Below are 21,300 nucleotides of genomic sequence, written 5' to 3'. Positions count from 1 at the left end.
ACTTAATTTCGTCCCATCCCGTAACGCGTCGCCCCGATGAATCGGAACGATGTTTCACGTTACGCAAATCGATCAACGATGATAATGCCACAATATACAGCACGAGGTCGCACAATATCGTCTATGGACATGGAGGAGCGTTTTGTAAAGATCCCGAGGTCTCAATGGCGTTAATATCCTCCCGGTGACAAATGAGGGAACGACTCGACGGGACGTCCGGCGTCCCGATGCCACACGCCGATTATCTCACCTCCGGACGAATATTTTCTGAAAAATCATCATAGTGACGACAATCCGTTCGACCCCTGCCATTTCTCACCTGACGCATCTTCGATCACAAAGGACCTTGTCTCAACGTCATAATTACGTCTAATGGCTCCGGAGTTCGCTGATGCCTTTACATTTTCATATATTACTATACTACCAGTATAATCAACTCTTGAACTTGCTACACGCTTGGTGTATACTTGATGTAACTGGAAATAGTATCCACTTTTTTCTTGCAGCAATCGTTACCTACTGCCTATCGCTTAGTCATTATTGGTCATGATGGAACTCTGGATGCGTTGCGTGTAATTAAAGTGGTACAAAAGCGTACTCAAGAGTGGAGACCTAATCGCGAGCGATATTGGGGTTGTTTCAACGGTCTATGTGCTTGTCATACCTCGATGACTATTACTTTAAGGTGATTTCTATAGAACGCGATTGAAAAGTCGCTGGTACCGTCTGGTACACACTGACACGACAATGGCTCACTGTATGACACAGTACGTTACTGTGTCGTCGGTGTCTTTTACTCGAATTTCTCATACCCTATACACCCCGTTCGATTGCCTTTCATCAATGTGAAACCTTCGATTCGATGCTTATACGCTTGGCGAATAATAAAACTTGAACAGGATTAGTCGGAAATGCTATAGTATGTTTATTCTTGTTATATGATACTTTGATGAAAGTATCGTTAAGATTATAAAAATTAATTCTTGCTCTTACTTGTGATGTTGGTGTATGCTTTTATTCGGAATTCTTGGATGACGTTACCGAGGTGCCATTTCGTAGGGATGAATCTTTTTACTGTGCATGCTACGATAATATTTGATGCTTGCGCACAATGGAAATGCGCTTTTGCATTTCGACGTGAAATTACCCGGAGTATCATTTGTCAAACGCTACTCGATAACTTCCATATACTAGAGATCGAAGTTATTATACGATATTTTTCAGGTGTTTCGCATAATCGTGGATGGGAAAACTCCGCCCTCGTAAAAGACGCCGCCCTCGACATGCGCCGCGACGTCTTTGACGCCCTCATGTTTCCTTCCAACTACCCTTTTCGCACCTGGAATTATTTCTGTTCTAATGTCGCAGCCACTTCTAAAATTTTGGTGAACCTCCTCGAGGCTTCCTCGTAGCCATCGAGTATCATTGGACTACGATTTCTGTTTGAATGTCTATTTTAATCTTAACAAAGTTGCGATACGAAAATAAGAATGTCACGCGCGTAAATGAGTGAATTTGAAAAATCTGCGGATTTCGAATTTAATTGAACTGCCCCGGTAGCGTGGAATATGGAGCAGGAAGTTCCGTTAGATTTAAGTTGTCGCGGAAGCGGGAAAAGAGGTTCGAATAATTCTGCTAAATGTCCAAGAAGGCTACCATGTCAAACTTGTGGTAAAAATTTTGATAGACCCTCTTTACTAAAACGGCATCTTCGAACGCATACCGGTACGTGTAACATTTTAACGAATTAAGTTTTTTTTTTAAGTTTTTTTTTTTTTTCGTTCAGTGGAAGTAAAATTGTGTCTTTTTCGCAGGTGAGAAACCACACGGATGTTCGGTATGCGGGAAAATGTTTAGTACAAGTAGTTCTTTGAATACTCATGCTAGAATTCACACTGGAGAACGACCACATGAGTGTCCAATCTGTGGTAAACGGTTTACTGCATCTTCCAATTTGTATTATCATCGTATGACTCACTACAAGGTTCTTTCTAGAACTTTTTTTCCTTTTCGTTGGAAACGGGAACGATCTTTGTTGATAAAAAATTATTATAGGAAAAACCACACAAGTGCGATCAGTGCGGTCGATCCTTTCCAACTCCTGGTGACTTACGAGCTCATGGATACTCCCATACCGGTGATTGGCCACTGAGATGTCCAATTTGTGCTCGAGGATTTTGTAAACCTGCAGCGTTGCACCACCACATTCAATTACATAGTGGTATCATATTAAGATTGTGATTTTATAAAGAAAAACAATGTTCAATATTTTTATCTGTACATATTCGCGGAGACGATGCTAAAAGCAAATAGTCTCCGCAGTCTAAGATTTATGTTAAGACATTACTTTAAACTAAAGTTATTCAAGCTTAGATAACATTATCTTACCAATATGCATTATCTTTAAATGCAATTTTTTCAATTATTTTCTTTTTTCAAATATTCGTAAAAATTGAAACTGGCAAATTGAACCAATATGACTGCTACCGTCGCTCACTAAGGATTGTCTACTTTACCATAAATCAAAGCGCGCAAATTGAGAAAAACTGTTTCGATCAGATAGTACGAACTTGGAAACAGTACTTTTTACGAGATGTTTGGATTGAAACATTCCTTGCTTCAAACATTTACTTTGCGAACATTTGAGCGGTAATACAAATATATGAGATAGTTGGAGTTGTGACGTTTTTTATTTGCAGGTGATCGACCTTATGATTGCAAAACATGCAATAAAAAATTCTCCGTCGCCAGTAATTTGAGGGCTCACGAAAGAACACACTGTACAACTACGACTAATTCGTCTTCCACGTGTAACAATTATCAGAATGATTATGAAGTCAAGAGTAGAACTTCTCTACACATACCGGCACCTATCTTCCCTTGGACACCTTGGCTTCCATTGCAATAGCCTAAGTGATTTAATACCTACTATCAAAAAGTGATTCGTGGTAATATTGCATACTATATATATATACTAGTGCGAATTTGACGGAAAATCCTATAAAACTTAATGAAGTAATAAATGTGATCTAAGTCTATGGAGGAGTGATAGGAACATTAAAAATATCTCAGCAAATAAAAATCATTTGGGTCATTTTTCTTTCTCATGTTTCTTAAGGCTTAACTAAACTATCCATAATCTCACCATTAATACTAGATTCTGCATCAACTTTTTCTTTTTCCTCCTTTATTTGTGTATCTTCATCTTTTGTTATTTCCATTTCTTCTTCCTGTAGTTCGTCACTTAAATCATCCTGCTCCACCTTAATTTTTTCCACTTTTATATTCCTTTCTGTCTCTTCACTCTTCGTCTCTTCTGATACCTTCTCGTTCTCTGTGTCCCTACTCTTCGTTTCTTCTAATTCCTTTTCGCCCTCGGATCTCTTCTTTTCAGCATCTTCATCTTCCTGGGCTCTGTTAGCTGCTGATTGGGCCGCTTGAGTCTGTGGCGACGTGTCGCACTTCAATATCTCACGAAGTGCCATTGTCGCATAAGTACAAGGCCTCAGGGACATCTCAACGACAAGGGCTTTATACTTTCCATCTAACAGTGAAAACAATACTTTTAAGATTTACAATTCACATAGATTGAAGAAAATAAATACAAGTATATCTCAATACCAGGTTCATCTTTAGGCGGCACATTTCCTCGCATCTCATCGACATCGCACAGAATTAGGTCGTCATATCTTTCTTTATAGCGCATTATCCTCCAGGAGAGATCAGACGGAATTTCCATCATTTTTCTATAAGTTCCTCCCAACGTATACTTTCTAAAGCATTTTAAATTGGTTTAATTTTAATTAACTATTAAACCTCACAATATTTTTTTAATCGTTCAATCATCTTGGAAGACTTACTTGTTTTTCTGTCTTAAATCCGTGGTTAAACCGTCCTTGGCCAAAATCTCATCAAACCAGGATTTTGCATACGGTGGATAAGTTACTCTCCAGCCAGGTTGAGGCATTACCACGTCGGCCAGTGTATAATTTGGCAAATCTTCTTCGGTTAGAATCTTAACTGCTGGTAAATTTCGCAATTCTTCTTTCTCAGCTTTTACAGTATTAGTATCCTTCTCGGTATCCTCCTTAACTTTTTCACTATTCTCTTTCGATTTTTTAAAATCTTCCTTATTAATGTTTTCGGCATTAGCTTCTGCTGTTTCTTCGTTATCCTCACTCTGTTTATTTTTATCTTGAACCATTTTATCATCCAATGCCGAATCATTTTCTGTTGTATTATTCTGCTCCTTTTGTTCATCTCCGATTTTTGCTGAACTTTCTTGTTGCTCTTTACCTTTGTTTTTACTCTGATCATCATCATCTTCATTATCTTGTTGCAAATAATCTAATCCTTCCATTTCCTCCTTGAAATTAGGATTTTCATAAACCAGATCACCGACAATTGGTTTAGATCCTAGATCCTTTATTCTTTTGGACACCATATTGTTCCATACAAAGCTCTGGTATGCATGAATATACATAAGTCTTGTATTCCTTGGTATCCAATCGAGAGCACCCTGAGGATTTCTATCACCACAAAGATGAAGACCTCGTAGGAGTTTAGCCTCAATTTTATCTGGTCTACCAATATGCTGATAGGCCGCCAAAGGGTCTTTAGTCTTTTGGTAAATTTCTCTGGCTTTAGCTAAATCCCTATGTTGCTCACCGGCTCTAGGTTTAAGAATCAATTCAATAGCTTCATGCCACTTACCTGTAAAATAATAAAAGTCAAATTTTATCTCACAGAACACATATTTTTCACTTCATGTGTAAAGTTGTTAAAACTTAAATTCAACTTTATCATAATGATTATTTACTTTGAAGTAAAGCTTTCCCGATTTCATGTGTTGGTATGGCAGCAACAGTACCAAATCTTTGTAGGCCATAATAATTAATGAAGCCTCTGTCACGTAAAGAAGTCATCGCCTTTTCGATATCCTCGTCGGTACCCGTTACGTTTCGCAGTGCGATTCGAAATCTATTACCACTTAACATTCCCAATCGGAGAGGTTCTTCGCCGAATTTAAAGTTGCCCACATAAGCACCTCTGACTGCTTTACCAGCATCTAATATGTGGCTAGGACTGACTCTCTTTAAGCTCACCCACTGAGTAGTCCTGGCGCGACGATCCTTAGTACCTGCATAGTTGAACATGTTTGACTTCATACGTAGACACAGGGCCATTTGATTCAACGCGTCCATAGTGTCCATATTGACTTTGTGCAACAGAAAATGGCAATAATTGCCACCACGACGAGCCCAGTCTACTCGCTGATCTCTTCGGAATTTATGACCTGTAGAAAATCAAAAATTACCAAATTTGATTTAAGTAGGATGTTATAAACTTCTAAAATTTATTTACCAGTTAAGTTTTGCTTATTGGCTCTAGCAACTACAATAAGTTTCTCCTTTCCCTGTTCTACAGTTTGGCTGTTAACATTTGGAATTTTTTTTGCTATAATGTGGATAGCTCTACGTTCAGCTTTATCCATGTTTGTTACATTTATCTCTATAGAAGAGACTAAACTGTCTGCCTCCATTAACATTTCTAATTGATCCCAAACATCCTGAGACACCGTCTTTTTCAGTTCTTCCATGTTTTCAAGATCTTCTGGTTCTGGTGGTATATCCTGATTTGTAAGTTTCGCTACTTCTCCATTCAGAGTAATTTCATGTACGTGAAAGTCTGCATATCTCTCCTTCACTACACCAGAAAAACCTTTGTGGCTACCCAGGTATTCCGTGACTCCAATATCCACTTCTTTTAAACGTTTTCCAACTTCAAGTTTCAGCCTTTTATTATCTGAGTCCTCATGATTGGATCTAGGTCTTTTAAAATTTCTTTTTCCATGGCCACCACCACGTAATCCTTTGAAAAAACCAAACGCAATTACATCCTATGTCAAATTAAAAATAACATCATAATCATCATCTCATAGGAATTTAATACACATGCACAATTTTGTAAATATGTTCTAATAATCATTTACCGATAATTTAATAATAAACACAGAAATGTCAACCTAGAAATCGGCTGATCCACGATGGCCATGCGATCAAGTAGTAGTCAATGGACGAGATCTAATATTATTGTCGACCAGCAACTGTATTGTTATAATTAACCAAAATTCTTACCAGCAGACCCTCCACGTCCACCAGGTCTTCTGTATCCACCAGGAGATCTGAAAGTACCATAACCGCGACCACCACCGGCATAATTATTACCAGCACCTTGCCCACCTCTTCTGTTGACTGCACGTCGTGGCATTCTCTGTCGTCTATTGTAAACTAGCCTTCAAGAATACACATAGCAACTAATTACTAAGTTAACTAACTACACTAATTATTATCAATTTCTGTGCATGTAGAATATTTTGCCGCCTCTTACTACTGCAATAAGGTTATGTTCTAGCGTGCCTCGAGTTTGAATGAGATATAGATCATGGGCACAGATCATTTACTGGAGACCCTTCCCTTCCTTTCCTTATAGCTGACTCCTCCAATGAGGAGATGTGCCAGATTTACTGGAGACGCGGCACTCCTCTGCTATAGACCAGAGATCAGTAGGGAGATGCACAACGCTACGATTTTTGGCGATACCAAAATCGTGGCGCTAAATCATAGCGGTGAGTCCGGAAGTAGGATATTGTGATGATCGCCTCCGTCGACAATACGAATCCCGTCGTAGCCGAGCTAAACGGGAACACGGACGCGTAGCTTGGCGGGCAGAGGTTCTCCGCTACTCACCGCTGTTTCCCAAAGCAACCCTTAAAACGAGCCCGGGAACTATAGAACTTCTCAACAACTGTTGAAAAAGCCTATTGTTGAAATATTTTTACCCGACATCAATAAGTGCAATTTTGTGGGACATTTTTTACTGCTTTTCTATTCGGCTGAATAGTATTTAAATTATTCAAAACGCTACAGCGCAAACGGACCTCCAATCGCGTCGTTCTAGTACGTGTAAAAAGACTATGCCAAGTACAGGAGTGCTGTGCATTTCTCTCAGAAAAAATATTGAAATCATATTGAATCATATACCAAGTACATAAGTACATATCTGCTTATTATATGATCCAGCACTAGCCCACCATTTTAATTGTATTTTCAAAATTTCATATAATGTCTTCGGTATAATATAGCACATAGTATATTAGGTACTAAATAATATATTTATAATATATTACCTTTCACAATGAAACTAACTGGAAAAATTTTCTCACGATGAGAGATCAAAAATGTGATTTTCTCAAATTTGTCGAATAATTTTTATGGGAAGAAACTATCCCAAAATTATTTTTCATTACATAAATAATTGCCTAATAATAAATAGTTTTTGCGAACAAAACCAACTAGAAAAATTTCCTCATAGTGAGACATGAAAAATGAGATTTTCTCAGGCTGTCGAAAGTAACATGGCTACTATTGTTCTTTGCGTTAAACTTCGGAAATTATTTGCACGTCATTATTGATAAAAATTCAAAAAAAGGGCGACACTGTAATCAAAACAATATTATTAACGAATACACCGTATCATTTCCAACAATAATGCCTTATCAATACGAAGATTTTTTTAAATTACGAAATGTATCTGCCAGCGAAAATTTCCTCCCGGCCAATCATGCATTTTGGCATGGGATGTGATAGGCGCAATTTGTAACGTCAATGTCGATTTTAACAACCGAGTTGTACTCTTTGTACAAAATGTTATTTGTATTATATCTGATTGCATTACCTGATTTTAATGAATATATTACAAAATATGTGCTTCGTTATAATAATCAAATACAATATACAACAAGGGTTTAAATTCATTGTTGTTCGATTGAAATGATTAATTTTTAATATATATTTAATATACATTCTGGTACAATAATGCAATATAATTTAATATTGTATAATATAATGTGTATATATATATATTTTTATATAGTCAATATTATATATAAAGTAATATGGATCTTGAAATATCAATATTACGAAGTCACCTCGTTATACGTACGTAATATAATAACAGCGACTTGTAAAGGTACACATATCATAACACATAATAAATTTAATGGTTTATAGAATGACATACGATACTTATGATCAATGATTTCGTGTATAATAAATTGTTTGTAACAACGACCGACAAACATTTGAAAGTTCAATGACAATATATCGAAAATTTTCGTATACAGATAAAGGGTGAAGTAGCCAAAGTATCACCGATGAAAAAATTTTCGAAAAATGTTATGAGATCACAATTACTATCTTCAAGTAGCACTTGATAAAGTTTAATATTTTCTTTTCCTTTCCCTCTTCAAAGTTTCGTGCAAAATTCATTTATCTTTGTATCGATGCACATTCTCTTCTCACATTTCCTCGACCTCGAAAATATATTATTTTTTTGTTTAGGAACTGTCACGCTTTCCATTAAAAATTATAACGATGAAACTACTAAGAACAATATTTGCAAAATATATTACAACAAAATAATTATTTTTTCTTATACGTTACTGAATGTAATTTCTGAGATAATATATTGATCTGTTGAGATTAAAAGAAATGTAACTTTCATTCACGTCATATTCATATTGAATGCGAACGGACAATTCATTTCGCATTTCGCACGCGTGTCTTTAACATTAGAATCATGTTTTTGTATATAGTTCATTGTTTCGGTGGCTATGTACTCTTGATATAACAAATATATTTGTGAAATATACATTAGATTGGTATATTGATTTATACCGATAAATTATTATGTTTTGTTATCTAACACCTAGAAATGACAATTTTAATTACTTTAGACTATCGATAGTAAATTCTCGCTTTGGGTATCTCACTTTGACAATAATCGTTAAAATAATGACTATAACAAAAAATTATTTGTGACAACTATTGGATAATTAACAGTAGAAATAAAAAATTGAAGCTTTTCTTTTACCATAAGATCGTTTTATACTTTATTGTTGCAATCAGTGGCAATTGACTTGTCGTTAAATCGGACGTACCATAAGTAACTTCGCATAATAATACTAAAACTATAATAAATATCCATACTAATTGTTAAGTTAATTAAGAAAATACGAGATACGTGGATAATAAATAAGACAACATTCTAATCACGATTTGCACAGTAGAGACAAAAAGATTTATAATAAATTAATTTAATGCTTCAGTATAAAATAATGAACAGAGTATAATATTCCAAATTCCATCGTGAATATAAAATTAAGAGAACGAAAGAAAAAAGATAATTATGACTAACTAAAACAGTGTTAAAAAATAACGGTTATCGTTATCGTTGACGACAAAATCATCTTCCGCATCTAGATCTTTCATTAGCATCAGTAAGAAAAAATCCAGACTTCTTCGTAGTATAATATCCATCTCGTCGGTTCATTTGATTCGTACTTAGTAAAAGCTCTTAAGCCACCTGCTCATACTTAGCTTTATTAATGTTAGTGGCTAAGCAGCAAGCAAGAAAAACGCCAATTAGTGGAAAAACAGCAACTCCAATTGCACTTCCGGCTACGAGACCAATATTACTATTGATCAGATCGATAACACGATTGTAGCAACCCTGTAACAATAATTAAAAATATATTTTAATTATTTCCGTAATCAAACTAGTAATTCGATTATGATTATTTAAATTAAAATATTTGAATTTTATTTAAATTTTGAAAGATCATAACCTGCGTGTAAATATCCTCAAGTTTCGAAGTGTCGCATTCTTCTTCGGGTATGCTGCAGCAGGAGGGCGGAATTGATTTTGGTGGTTTCAAGTTTACCCAGTCAGTATAAGCTTTATTGCCACAGCAATGCAACTGTAAGAGAAGCGATGGAAATATTTTTGTTAAATGGATAAAAACAAGTATTATTCTTATAAATCAGAAATTTTGTCACTAAACTTACAGTTTTTTGCATAATATCCAAATGAGCACTCTTAGTTTGATTTTCCCCGTATACTTCCAGACTCTTCGTAAGTCCTGCATTTAAACCTTCGGTAAGAGTATCACGGTAGGCATAAATCGAAGCTCCAGCACCTAGTTCAAGTAATGCGACCACAGCTAAAAAAGCCCCATACTGAAACCAAGATAAATAGTCCAAAAGGCATTGGATATGCGTACATAATATAATAAATATCTATTTGATGTTGATAATATATATTAGCATGATCATTTTTAAAATTTTAAAACAAAGTTTCTACCATATTTAGATGCTTACCAAGTAGAGGAGAGCTGGATGACCTCGTGCTGTACAGCAACAAGCTAAGGTCGCTGCAGATCCAACAATGGCTCCAAGAATTGCCAGTGCTACCAATGCTGCGCCACCACCCTCAACACTTAAATCAACGTAATCCCGCAGCTGATATCTGATCCAGATTCCCACGCATAGCATTAGAACTCCGGAACACTGGGTGAAGTCACATAAAAATGAAAAATTCGAAAACTGAGAGCAATTAGAAAAAATGTGAACTATTATCGAATAAACATCATAAAGTAACAATATTCCGGAACATGCAGCTTCCCGGACGTTACAAAAGAAACCAGTTTTGATAAAACGAATTTCAGGATATAGATAACAGACCATTAACATTAATGATAACGTTACAATATAAAATAAGTCCAGAAGGAAAAAAAATTTGAAATATCACGATAGAGTATTAATGAGTAGGTACACAAAATGTAATAATTTTTTTATTCATAAAAATATTAGAAATATCGTTTAATCTATTTTGTATAATTAATTGAATGCTTTGTATATTAAAAAAATGCTTTCTCGTTATAATTTATATATTATAGGAAAAAATGTGGAAAATCGTAGTGTTTCCCGAAATTGCGCAACAGTTGGGTGTATGGTTGAATCCTATCGGAGGACTCTCCTATGGAATAGTATATGACGACGTATTCAGGCTAGGATATGGAATATGATGTTAAACTCACCCAAAATGTAAAATTGAAGAGCATCAACAGTGTCTTCATGCAGGCCATAGCCGCCACAGTCTGAAGTCGTTTTCCCATTTTTATGATTCCCTCCTTATCACGGATTTAGTCAATTACGTGAGCCTGATCTTTTTGAAATGACAATCTTCAACAGCTCGTCTGCTCTGGCCGATCGATTCGCGCCGGGCTTGGTGATACTGTTGCATGCGTGGCTGGGAGCTGGTTCGCGCATGCGCTACCTTCACTTTCGTATTTCTTCAATTCCTCTGTGGCACATACTTTTTTCTTATTCAATTAGTCTTGAACGTGGCCCATCAATTTTTTCGAGTTTCAAATAAAATATTTCTTGTTAATTCTAGTCTTGTTTTTGGTATAGAAAGAAGATGACAATTTTTGTACTTTCTGTATTCTTATTGTTTATAATTAATACATTTATTATCCTTTCATTAAATTTCTATAGCGATGAATTGATACAGCAGCAATGAAAAATACAAGTTGAATTCTTTGGTACAATCCATTAGCCTATGCTTTATTTTAGTATTTATGTTTAAGTATATGAAACTGTATAATGCAATATAATTTCAATTACTGTGCTGTAACAAAAAAAAAACAGGAAAAGCGTAATGTCATATAAAATAAAATTTAATTTGTCAGTATGCTATTGATGAAATAAATAATGCTATCGACATTATTCCCTCTTGCACAAATATTATTTTGCTGATCGATAAAATTGAACGCGTATTCTGTAAGCTTGTACATTTTAATAAACAAAAGTCACGCGCTCGTATTTAGAGAAATATTTCGAAAGAACGTATCATTAGAACTTCATAAGACCCAAATTAATTACTAGCGATTGCATGATTATGTGGGGATGATTGTGGATCAATGTTTTTCGTATAATTCAAAAGTACACCAGGCCACGTGACATTATTTTCACCATGAACAATATTCGTTTTAATCCTTCTTGAAGACTTCCTGGTTCTTCGAATGCCAAGAAATTTTTTAGAACCGTCCTCGGCCTTTAATGTGCTCGTATCATGACCATTATTCATGACTTCAAGGAAGCAGCTGTTTATCTTATCCGTTTTATCAGGATCTTCAAAATGTCCATTTTCGTTTTCAGAATCATCAGACTCTTTGTTCAGATTAATATCGACCATTCGATCACTCGCATTATAGCAAGAATTTTCGTGGTCTTCACAGCTGATAGTGAGTTTATTGATGTCAACTATTGGCCAAATATTAGTTTGATCCTCTTTTACCGTGTAAACTCGAGTCTCCACATTTTGAATATTATCGTTTTCATCCTCGTAGTTATTAATACGATTATCAATATCGTCATCATTGTCATTCAAATGCCCAAACCTGGCTTCCCACTCGATCCTCTCATCGCTACAGCTGGAATCATCATCGACGTTCTTGGGGTTGGTCTTGCGACTATTCCTTATTTCACCAATCGTTTTGAAGTAGATGCTGTGATCATATCTGTATGTTTCCAGACAATGATTATCGAGATGACTGTTTGACTGATAATTGAATGTTCCGCAACAATTGATCCTACTTCTTTCTTGTTGCGAATTTCGACGGTGAACTGTCGCTTTCTTGACGCTGCGGAAACGTGGACTCCAAGATGGATCCTCGACGATTATTCTGTTCGAAGAGATGCTCCAACGCGGTTCATGTTCTTCGTGCATCGTCATACGACCTCTCGATAACCTTTGAGATCTTAGACGATTATAACCCCTCGCCAATGCTGCCCATCGTTCTATCCTTTGAAACACGTATTCGGTCTCCTCACTCCACCATTCTGAGAGTCCTTTTTGGAGAGATATACTCGTAACTTCTTCGGCTGCTGATATTGCCATCTTAAATTATCCTTTTTTGGTTTTTTTTTTCTTCCCCAATTTATTTGTTTCTTTTCTCCTTTCTAGATAATACAAATTTGCAAATTAACTACTTTGCACGAACGCCGATTAAACCAAAGTGCATTCAAATGACCTCGATACTTGCCTTTATAAGCTGGACATGAAGCACTGCATGAGTTGAAGCCATTTATGATCATCAGTGCTAAGGTAATAATGTTTGACCATGACCTCTCGCAGCGGATACTTCTTCGGTGAGGATAATGTCACGCGGAATTACGAATTACAATTGTTACGTCAAAGAAGGATAAAATGGTATTTTAATGATTTCTATTGTATAAAATTTTAAAAAAATATTATCTTGTAGCGCAAAATAACTTATATAATTAATGATAAATATTTTATGTAAATAAAATAGAGAAACTCGATGAATCAACGTAAATACAATACATTTTTCATCACATACAATAGAATATACAACTTGTTCAAACTGTGTGAAAATGGTTATAGTTATTTATAAATGCACTTTAATTCTAATTTATCGCATATATATTTCGCAGAGGCGTATGCCAAAAAAGGGATTTTAAATTGTTCATTTTTTACCTTGATGTTCACCTCGTCTTGACATATAAATAAAATGTGTGTAAGTATATTATATACTTAATTATGCTACAATGAAGTTACAGAGCGAGGCAACCAGACAAAATAATAATTACAAAATTATATCATATTTGCAGAAATTTCTCGTTATGAAATTATAGAACATACTTTCAGAAACATTATGAATGTAGTTTCACAGTTACATCTCTGACCCCTTCACTGTCAGGTGGAAAAAACATTTCGTATCAAATATGTGTTGAAAAAAGTTTTTTGATGAAAATTCAAAAATGTTTGAAGTCGCCGAATCCAAATTTAGTATCAGTCGTTTTAAGTTCAAAGTGGTCTAGGGAAATTCCACAGAAGCGAAATGACAGTTGTGCGAATGAATATAGACTAAACTGTACATTTTGATTGAAATCCAAAATTTCTTCGAAATTTGATTCCCCATATTGGATCTGCCATTTTATATTTTACAAAGTTGACTTCAGACTCGGATTCAGCAACCTCAAAAGCCTCAAGATGTCCGAGGACAACCAGTTCGTAATAGTATAAATATATAAGCCCCTATAAGTTTCGTGCAGCAAAAGTGACACTACATTTTTGCCTCTGTAGAAGGCACTGACAGTGAAGGACTTCATAGATTCAATAATGAACATCTTAGTGAATGTTAATACTTTCATTAGAGTCCATGACTTGATGCTAATTGATTATGAAGATACCTTATACTCCTTTGCAATTTCATACATTGACAATTAACCAACTAGCATTTTGTATCCAGCGTTGCCTGGTTACATCTTATTGTTAGATTGCACATATAGTTATACTTCTTCATGCTTAGAAGATAGCACGATATGATACTTACTAAAACTTAGAGCTGCATAAAGTATATCCGAAGAAAATGGAAGTTTATGGAAAAATATATACATAGTTTAGTTACGCTATACATAGTTTCCAAACGACTTATGTTAGAAAAATAAAATGAGGCGTAAAACCTATTGGAGATTTCGTTGACTCTTTTAAATGAAACTTTCATAAAACTCGAATCAGTAGATTCATAACCTGGCGTTACAAACTTTTCAATTAATCTATTTCGTTCATATACATATATAGATAAGAAAAATGATTCGTATATCACGTAAGTTTTTGTATTATTATGAATTTCCTTGAATTTCTTTGAAGTCCTATATTTTCTATCTCGCATCCCAGGTAATATTATTTGGTAATGTTTCAATATAATTATACTACATTGGCAATAATCATTGCAGATCCTTCGACTGTCTCTTTCAATATTTCCTATTTTCTTTAGGAGATCAGCCGTTAAACCGCTAGTGTCAAAAGAAAATTTGATCGGCGGCTACGAAAATGTACAGTTAACGTATTTACCACGAACCTGCCAATCACCTCATTGTGGGTTCACATCCAGAATACCAGAGTGGCTTTAGTAGAGACTGGGTAGAAGTTGTTTATCGTAACGTAAAAGTAACAAATTAAAATTCAAGTGGCGCTTTTCTTCAGGTTTTCTTCTATATAAAGCGTCGCGAGCGGCACTAGTGCACACCACTCGCACCAGGGACACTGGCGCTTTCGGCAGCGAAGCAGAAGACAATTAAAGCTTCGGTGTTGTACGAATTGCGAGATTTTAGATTTGAAGATTTTTTGGAAGAACTTTGCCAAACGAAAGTAAGCGGATTTCGATAGTCGAAACAATGAACATAACCTTGGGATTTCTCCCCATCATGGCGACGCTTTGGCTCGTTTTTGGACATTGCGAAAGTATTCCGGAAACATCGTCTAACGTACATCGTAGATTTCGTAGTCATCCGTTGTTTCGTGGGTAAGAGTTTTTTTATTTTTATCCTTTCACTTTAATTTATTCTCTTTTAATGTTTCATTTGGATGATATTACTAATGCTGGTTCTTTTGTCTTCTTGGGCATTTAGCTACGACATCGACGAACAATTCAGCGAGGATGACGATATGATGGAAATTAACAAGCGACAATTTGATGATTATGGACATATGAGATTTGGAAAACGTGATCAATTCGATGATTACGGTCACTTGCGATTTGGTAGAGGCCACGAATGAACCATCGATATACGGAACCCGTATTCTCGATCGCAACAGCACGGCAGATACATTTAAATACCTTGATAAATGTCCCTTGTTTGAAACGATACTCACTAACTGTATTGCGTGAGAAATAAATATATTTTACAATGTCGAAGAATAGTCGAATACTGCAGAGTATCGTCTTGTTACTTATTTCGCCAAAATAATTAAAAATCTCTCGAATCCTTGAAAATAAGCGAATAAAGTCATTTTATACGAAAATGCATTACGCATTCATGCGAATTCTTTTGTACTTGCAAACATCTGTATAACTTTTGACGATCGGATCGTATGACACGTGACGATGCATTTTCAAGTCAGCGATTTTATCGTGAAGTTCCATATCGTCGTCTACGAATGTCCGAATGCCAGGTGAATTTTCGAAGCTTAGAGAATCGTGACCGATTGTGCGACGATTCATAAGAAAAGGCACTTTGTACGTGGATACTTTTTTAGGCGTCATCGAAAAGTGCGAGGGATAATCGATTTCTGTTGTCGTTCGATAATTCTTGTATCCGTAATCGCCAGTATATTTTTCCATACCATTAATTTTTGAGTTCTGGTTACGATTTGCCGATCTGCAAAAGTAATAATATTTGCCCAATCATTGGGTGCGTATACATTAAATAGTTATTTTCAGTTTACAATAAAAATTTTACCTCGTTAATTGGCAATCGGCTTGTTGACACTTTGTTTTTATTTGCTCTAGCATCGCATGAGTTTCGGAAATTCCCGTTTTTGTATATTTATCACCCAGATTCTTATACGAGGCCATGTGCAAGTGGCCTTTTGGTGGAAAAAAATTAGTAGTATCACGTGGCTCTGCCAATAAGTATAGTTGCCTAAATATTTGAGGTTAATAAAAATTACAACTTAGTATTAACAGTTTTGTCTTATTCATTGAACCTTTGAAGAATGTAAAATCTTTTATTAACATGTATTGATAATAATTACCAATCGTGAATCATTACTTTTTTATTATACGTTGTAGGGACTTCAATATTTAATACTTCGAAATGTTTAACTTCATTTCCAAGTAGTGGAAAAACGGACTGTAAATATTCTGATGAGTTTATTCTACATAAAAAGAAAAATATTCAAATCATCATTTTTACTAACATTTATCGGTTCTTTTCTAATTGTCGTAGTCATGTTAAATTTCTTAAAAATATTTATCAATATTAAACGTAAATTCTCTTCATTGTCAAAAAGAAATAGTATAGTTATACGGTCTGAATTTGGTACGTATATCAAACCTTCATCTGTTATCAGCGTCAAGGTAAATTGGTATTCCTCGCGAAAAAAATCAGCCTCATTACTTTGACCGACTTCGAAGGAAATGAAAAAACTATGAAAAAGTTTAAGGACAGTTTGTTGTCAATCGACGAAGAATCTGATAAGGAAGATAATGAACATTTTGACGATGATTTTATGGATAACGAATCGGTGTACACAGAAATTCTGGCTGAAACACGCCGAGCGTATAAAACACAGGATGAATTTACTTATACAATTTTCGATCAAATCTGCAAATATTTTACGAAAGAGTAATTCATGTTAAATCTAATGTTAAAAGTTGTATTTTTTTTCTTAATCGGCATTTCTTTCTTTAAGTTGGTCGTCTACAGCACGAAAGACTGTGATTCCAAGAAACCCATTCGTATCAACGCAAAAATTTGGCAACTCCAGGCAAAGACTGTCCAATAACAGTTCCAATCAATTATACGAAACGGCAGAAAAGCCTCCTTGGGCGTTAATATTACCAGACGAATCCGTCGATATTTGCTTTCGAAATAAAAATCGTTATAGAGGTCGACTAAGTCGAAAAATGATGGAAGGAAACGGTGTTTACCAATGGCAGCATGGAACGGGCTATAAAGTGTTGAAAACTGTCATATAAATAATTGTCATTATACCACGTATTACAATCATAAATTACGTAGGGAACCTTTGAGGAAAACAACATTCGAGGCAAAGGTTACTTAGAATGGAAAAATGACGCCTGGTACGAAGGTGAATTTTACAACGGTTATCGGCATGGCAGAGGTACAATGGTATATCGAGATTATCATATATTGTACATAGGCCAATGGTACATGGGACAGAAGCATGAAAATGGGTAAGAAAAATATTTTTATTTAAAAAAATTTAAATAAAATTTAGGTAGGTAAAATTTATTTATATTCAGGTACTGTCGTTACGGCGAAGATAATTCTTACGAAGGCGAATGGAACATGGGAAGAAAGCATGGCGTAGGATTACGTATTTATCCAAGTGGTGCTAAATACATTGGTTTATGGAAAAACGATTGTCGCGATGGTCTTGGTACAATGACTTGGCCTAATGGTGACATCTATCGTGGGGAATGGAAGGCTGGAGCTATGCACGGGTGTCTTTGCTAATTAAATATTACTATATTGTATTTTGGTTCGTAAATCGGGTTAGTGAATTTATATGGATGATTCTAGCCATGGACAATATACGTGGAATGGATTCTTTAATAAAACTCTATCTTGGCCACAGGAAGCCAGTTACATAGGTCATTGGATAGATGGCAAACGTGATGGGAAAGGTTATACCTAGTAGAAATTTCATTTATTAATTTATATTGTAGTATGATTGATTAAACTAATATTTTCCATTGTCTGGATATGATTACGTGCAGGACTGCTGCAATTAAATTCAGTTGGCGGAGCAAGATTTTCTGGAGAATGGAAGAATGATTTGAAAGACGGTGACGGCATAATAATTGGTAACTGTTTTGGTTATGTTAAACGTATTAATTATGCTATTATTGTAACCGTCACGTTAAATGTCACGCTAGGCAATAACGGTGAGTTAACTGAAGGCAATCCACTTTTTGAAAATAATATACTGGTTGGCTCTATCCCGGAAAGTCAAACATACTTACTCAACGAAGAAAATGTTGAAACCGCTCAAAATTTCGAAGACAAGGAACTAAACGTTACCGAGTATTATTTTTTTTTTAATTTCTACAAAGGCTAGTTAATAAAATATATATTTGTAATATGAATTTTAAGATTCGAGCCGCTACCGAAAATATACCGAACTCCAAGAACAACAACGGCTATGAAACCAGAACAGTGGCCGTCCATTTGGTTTCATCTCTATCAGCTGTTGGATCCAACTGGAATGGAATCGCGTTCTGATACATCTATAATATCTGGAAAGTGTTACGATTGTAATAACACCTCCTGCACGTGTTTGAGAACTAGTAGCAGTACCAAAGTATCATGTAATTTGTATTTTTACTATTAAGTACTATTACTATTAAGCATCCCAGACAGGTCACAAATCCTAGTCATCATTAAGATGCCCAAAAGATAATCTATGTCGCATTAGACGTCTTTGAGACGACTTTTTGGACGGTACGGGTTGGCTGGGATGTCTTGTAACATCTTGTACATTTATTTTGTTCATGTAGCCACACATGCTGCTTCCCCGATACTAGTTATTAATTCTTCTACCCATAAGACTGCTGGAAACGAAAGTATTGACAACGCCGTGGTAAACGACAGTATACCGAAAATTGAAACAAAATCGGATATTTTGGATTTGTCTGATTATTATTTTGAAGGAATTTGGGTTTACAATTGCTTCACACAGTATGTTACACAACTCCGTGTAATTTACAAAAGATATTCTGAAATATTTTGTGATAATACATCAAAATCTTCATTATCTATGACACGATTGTGTCTTTGGCAATTTTGGCGTGATTGCGGTATTCACAATAAGGGCATGAGTCTCGTTGAAATCGATGAACATCTTGGTACGTATCAGAGTCATTGGAATATTCAATGTGAATATCATAATGTATTTTTGCACAGAGAAGATATCGGCATTACGTTTCATTACTTTCTTTTTTTAAATAACTTTCCTATCAGCCCTTAATAAGTCCATATTGATCCATGAGACATATTATCCATTTGAGAGAATTGAATTCTGGCAGTTTCTTCATGCGTTATTGGAAGTGTCTTGGCATTTGTATACAAAACCAGGAAACATCGAATCGAGAAATACGCAAGGAAGAGTCGCTAGTGGCTTTAAGAAATTTTTGAAAAATGATATTCTACCAAATATGGAAAAACGTACAGGTTCAATTAAAATAATTACTAATTATTACTAATCGAGATAGACTTTTCGGTAGTAATTTTATATTCTTCAAAAATAATATTGTACGAAAATAATAATTATTTATCAGCAGGAACATTAAGCAACATTAACAAAGATCTATTACCGCTATTCTCTGTATATCAGCTTTATCAAGACGTTGGTGAACCCCATACAGCACAGGATTTACTTTGTGTCACCTGCATAATGAAAGGTATAAAATACATTTATAACAATGAAAATACAAATTTGTTATGTATAAATGGAAAATAGGTTTGCCAGATCCAAAGCCATATCCATTGTGGTCGTCTTTGTCAGATGACTTAACTCCAGAACAGTTTTTGGATGGCTTCAATGCAATAACGATTGGCGAAAGAATAAGTTACATTCCCAAGAAACAACCTTTTAACAAACCTACAATGATAACAAATCAACCGAAGGAAGCCACGGATAAATTATGTGAGTTTCAAATTGAACGCTGTTTAAGTTTCTATTCTAAAAGTTATCATTTCAGCTAATACATTGTACGCATTTCGTAAATTGGGCGCGAAGAAAATGACACAAATTTTGGCTGACGTTTGTCCTGCAATAAAGGACAAGGATACAGGGATGATCATAAATATGGAATACAAGGTACGTTTGGCTCAGTATAGAAACCGATGTATATAAACAATCTATACTAATTTTTGCAATCTCAGATCACCTTTCTAGAATTTTATGAAATAATTATTCAAGCCGCCATGGCAGTTTTGCGCGAAAAGAAAAAAGCAGCAGAAAGAGCAGCCGCGGCTGCAATTGCAGCCGAAATGCGTTTACAGGAACCGGAAGAAGCAGTACACTCCTTTGTACAAATTTACTCATCAAAACGTGTAAAGACTAAAAAAAAGTCGTAATCCTTAATTATCAAAATACGCATTGTTTGTCACAATATCAATGTAATATATGGGAACGCAAAATCGCTGGTATAATTTTAACCCTTAATTACACAGGTCTGGCCTTAGAAACATACTTTACAAGACTAGATCTGTGAGACCTGAATCTGTGGATCTGGCTTGTGAGGCCATTACAACGAATAGAATAGCTCAAAAGTAGAGCTTTGCGTCATTTTCCTCTTAGTTAAAACAAATTTAATGACCAATTATCAAGTAATAATTATCTAGTAGGATTTTTTTTTAATTCGTTAAAAATTTACACACAGACCAATTCGGCAGAAGGGCTAAACAAAAAATTGATGAGGTCTTTGAGATCACACGTGTGTAGTTAAGGGTTAAGCAAGATTAGTAAAATTCTTTTGTTCTTATTTTTGATTGTTTCCAGAATGTTGGAACAGATTTCTATAATGGTTTAAGTAATTTATTTGTAAGTACAATAATATATACGTATATATATATATATTCAATCTACAAGATTTAAGTACTAGAATATAATATATATTCGCAAGTATGTCAATTCTATAGAATATATAGATACTATAAAGTCAATCCAGAATTACATTGTTCGTTCGATCAATGGACAGTTCACACTTATGCCTCCCTCCTGTTGCTTCAGTATCTTTAAAAACAGTAGCAAGGACTAGAATGCGTACACTGTGATTAAATATTATTTAAGACTGAGTAGACTTGCTGTTTCTCTAACGATTATTTACCCATTCTT

General features: G+C 35.1%; 7 protein-coding genes across 17 annotated transcripts; 3 read left to right on the top strand and 4 right to left on the bottom strand.

Annotated features, from left to right (window-relative positions):
• Positions 1-89: 89 nt before the first annotated feature.
• Positions 90-2,943, top strand: LOC107270919 (zinc finger protein 239). The gene is made up of 4 exons (XM_015746366.2): positions 90-1,725; positions 1,815-1,984; positions 2,056-2,221; positions 2,700-2,943. Exons 1-4 carry the CDS (start codon positions 1,569-1,571, stop codon positions 2,906-2,908), a joined length of 702 nt encoding a protein of 233 aa, XP_015601852.1. The 5' UTR covers positions 90-1,568; the 3' UTR covers positions 2,909-2,943.
• A 133-nt stretch (positions 2,944-3,076) lies between these two features.
• Positions 3,077-6,576, bottom strand: LOC107270917 (pseudouridylate synthase 7 homolog). 3 transcript variants are annotated; one of them, XM_015746363.2, is made up of 7 exons: positions 6,391-6,576; positions 6,138-6,295; positions 5,365-5,871; positions 4,820-5,296; positions 3,861-4,713; positions 3,622-3,773; positions 3,077-3,544 (listed from the first exon to the last, which is right to left on the bottom strand). In XM_015746363.2, the coding sequence occupies exons 2-7, from the start codon at positions 6,268-6,270 to the stop codon at positions 3,114-3,116; spliced, it is 2,553 nt and encodes an 850-aa protein (XP_015601849.1). In that variant the 5' UTR covers positions 6,271-6,295; positions 6,391-6,576; the 3' UTR covers positions 3,077-3,113. The 3 variants fall into 3 exon arrangements, with proteins under 3 accessions (XP_015601849.1, XP_024943996.1, XP_015601850.1); XM_025088228.1 differs by having other exon boundaries at positions 6,138-6,576; XM_015746364.2 differs by having other exon boundaries at positions 6,243-6,576.
• A 2,104-nt stretch (positions 6,577-8,680) lies between these two features.
• Positions 8,681-11,299, bottom strand: LOC107270916 (tetraspanin-7). 2 transcript variants are annotated; one of them, XM_015746360.2, is made up of 5 exons: positions 10,940-11,299; positions 10,221-10,445; positions 9,909-10,079; positions 9,689-9,820; positions 8,681-9,573 (listed from the first exon to the last, which is right to left on the bottom strand). In XM_015746360.2, exons 1-5 carry the CDS (start codon positions 11,015-11,017, stop codon positions 9,418-9,420), a joined length of 762 nt encoding a protein of 253 aa, XP_015601846.1. In that variant the 5' UTR covers positions 11,018-11,299; the 3' UTR covers positions 8,681-9,417. The 2 variants fall into 2 exon arrangements, with proteins under 2 accessions (XP_015601846.1, XP_015601848.1); XM_015746362.2 differs by having other exon boundaries at positions 10,221-10,409; positions 10,940-11,292.
• Positions 11,300-11,328: 29 nt separating this feature from the next.
• On the bottom strand, positions 11,329-12,938 carry LOC107270915. Its single transcript, XM_015746359.2, has one exon. It carries the CDS (start codon positions 12,802-12,804, stop codon positions 11,779-11,781), a length of 1,026 nt encoding a protein of 341 aa, XP_015601845.1. The 5' UTR covers positions 12,805-12,938; the 3' UTR covers positions 11,329-11,778.
• A 1,639-nt stretch (positions 12,939-14,577) lies between these two features.
• LOC107270914 lies at positions 14,578-15,633 on the top strand. Its single transcript, XM_015746357.2, has 2 exons — positions 14,578-15,235; positions 15,342-15,633. The coding sequence occupies exons 1-2, from the start codon at positions 15,108-15,110 to the stop codon at positions 15,487-15,489; spliced, it is 276 nt and encodes a 91-aa protein (XP_015601843.1). The 5' UTR covers positions 14,578-15,107; the 3' UTR covers positions 15,490-15,633.
• A 78-nt stretch (positions 15,634-15,711) lies between these two features.
• On the bottom strand, positions 15,712-16,756 carry LOC107270911. The gene is made up of 4 exons (XM_025088227.1): positions 16,633-16,756; positions 16,468-16,565; positions 16,173-16,355; positions 15,712-16,091 (listed from the first exon to the last, which is right to left on the bottom strand). The coding sequence occupies exons 1-4, from the start codon at positions 16,663-16,665 to the stop codon at positions 15,740-15,742; spliced, it is 666 nt and encodes a 221-aa protein (XP_024943995.1). The 5' UTR covers positions 16,666-16,756; the 3' UTR covers positions 15,712-15,739.
• A 46-nt stretch (positions 16,757-16,802) lies between these two features.
• LOC107270912 (radial spoke head 10 homolog B) lies at positions 16,803-21,138 on the top strand. Of its 8 annotated transcripts, none has more exons than XM_025088223.1 (14): positions 16,803-17,060; positions 17,128-17,392; positions 17,457-17,632; positions 17,702-17,902; positions 17,982-18,085; positions 18,179-18,265; positions 18,338-18,485; positions 18,555-18,769; positions 18,959-19,306; positions 19,422-19,631; positions 19,739-19,861; positions 19,921-20,106; positions 20,162-20,280; positions 20,359-20,402. In XM_025088223.1, the coding sequence occupies exons 1-14, from the start codon at positions 16,864-16,866 to the stop codon at positions 20,371-20,373; spliced, it is 2,394 nt and encodes a 797-aa protein (XP_024943991.1). In that variant the 5' UTR covers positions 16,803-16,863; the 3' UTR covers positions 20,374-20,402. The 8 variants fall into 8 exon arrangements, with proteins under 8 accessions (XP_024943991.1, XP_024943990.1, XP_024943993.1 ...); XM_025088222.1 differs by having other exon boundaries at positions 16,804-17,060; positions 20,383-21,138; XM_025088221.1 differs by having other exon boundaries at positions 16,805-17,060; positions 19,422-19,625; positions 19,742-19,861; positions 20,346-21,138.
• Positions 21,139-21,300: the final 162 nt, after the last annotated feature.

This window comes from Cephus cinctus, unplaced genomic scaffold, assembly GCF_000341935.2.
Source record: "Cephus cinctus unplaced genomic scaffold, Ccin1 Ccin1_scaffold0857, whole genome shotgun sequence".
Taxonomy (NCBI): domain Eukaryota; kingdom Metazoa; phylum Arthropoda; class Insecta; order Hymenoptera; family Cephidae; genus Cephus; species Cephus cinctus.
Note: the sequence above shows the minus strand (reverse complement) of the source record. Positions and strands in the feature narration are given on the sequence as shown.

Excerpts from the sequence above, each read along its gene's own strand:
- LOC107270919 (XM_015746366.2), top strand. The coding sequence starts at position 1,569 with ATGGAGCAGGAAGTTCCGTTAGATTTAAGTTGTCGCGGAAGCGGGAAA. Across the intron at positions 1,726-1,814 it reads GCATCTTCGAACGCATACCG|GTGAGAAACCACACGGATGT; the intron begins GTACGTGTAACA and ends TCTTTTTCGCAG. Across the intron at positions 1,985-2,055 it reads ATCGTATGACTCACTACAAG|GAAAAACCACACAAGTGCGA; the intron begins GTTCTTTCTAGA and ends AAATTATTATAG.
- LOC107270917 (XM_025088228.1), bottom strand. The coding sequence starts at position 6,270 with ATGCCACGACGTGCAGTCAACAGAAGAGGTGGGCAAGGTGCTGGTAAT. Across the intron at positions 5,297-5,364 it reads CAATAAGCAAAACTTAACTG|GTCATAAATTCCGAAGAGAT; the intron begins GTAAATAAATTT and ends GATTTTCTACAG. Across the intron at positions 3,545-3,621 it reads GCCGCCTAAAGATGAACCTG|ATGGAAAGTATAAAGCCCTT; the intron begins GTATTGAGATAT and ends TTTCACTGTTAG.
- LOC107270916 (XM_015746360.2), bottom strand. The coding sequence starts at position 11,017 with ATGGGAAAACGACTTCAGACTGTGGCGGCTATGGCCTGCATGAAGACA. Across the intron at positions 10,080-10,220 it reads ATCCAGCTCTCCTCTACTTG|TATGGGGCTTTTTTAGCTGT; the intron begins GTAAGCATCTAA and ends TCTTGGTTTCAG. Across the intron at positions 9,574-9,688 it reads TTGAGGATATTTACACGCAG|GGTTGCTACAATCGTGTTAT; the intron begins GTTATGATCTTT and ends TTATTGTTACAG.
- LOC107270915 (XM_015746359.2), bottom strand. The coding sequence starts at position 12,804 with ATGGCAATATCAGCAGCCGAAGAAGTTACGAGTATATCTCTCCAAAAA.
- LOC107270914 (XM_015746357.2), top strand. The coding sequence starts at position 15,108 with ATGAACATAACCTTGGGATTTCTCCCCATCATGGCGACGCTTTGGCTC. Across the intron at positions 15,236-15,341 it reads AGTCATCCGTTGTTTCGTGG|CTACGACATCGACGAACAAT; the intron begins GTAAGAGTTTTT and ends TTGGGCATTTAG.
- LOC107270911 (XM_025088227.1), bottom strand. The coding sequence starts at position 16,665 with ATGACTACGACAATTAGAAAAGAACCGATAAAT. Across the intron at positions 16,356-16,467 it reads AAAGTAATGATTCACGATTG|GCAACTATACTTATTGGCAG; the intron begins GTAATTATTATC and ends TCAAATATTTAG. Across the intron at positions 16,092-16,172 it reads GCCGATTGCCAATTAACGAG|ATCGGCAAATCGTAACCAGA; the intron begins GTAAAATTTTTA and ends TTACTTTTGCAG.
- LOC107270912 (XM_015746347.2), top strand. The coding sequence starts at position 16,864 with ATGAAAAAGTTTAAGGACAGTTTGTTGTCAATCGACGAAGAATCTGAT. Across the intron at positions 17,061-17,127 it reads TGCAAATATTTTACGAAAGA|TTGGTCGTCTACAGCACGAA; the intron begins GTAATTCATGTT and ends TCTTTCTTTAAG. Across the intron at positions 20,281-20,345 it reads TCATAAATATGGAATACAAG|ATCACCTTTCTAGAATTTTA; the intron begins GTACGTTTGGCT and ends TTGCAATCTCAG.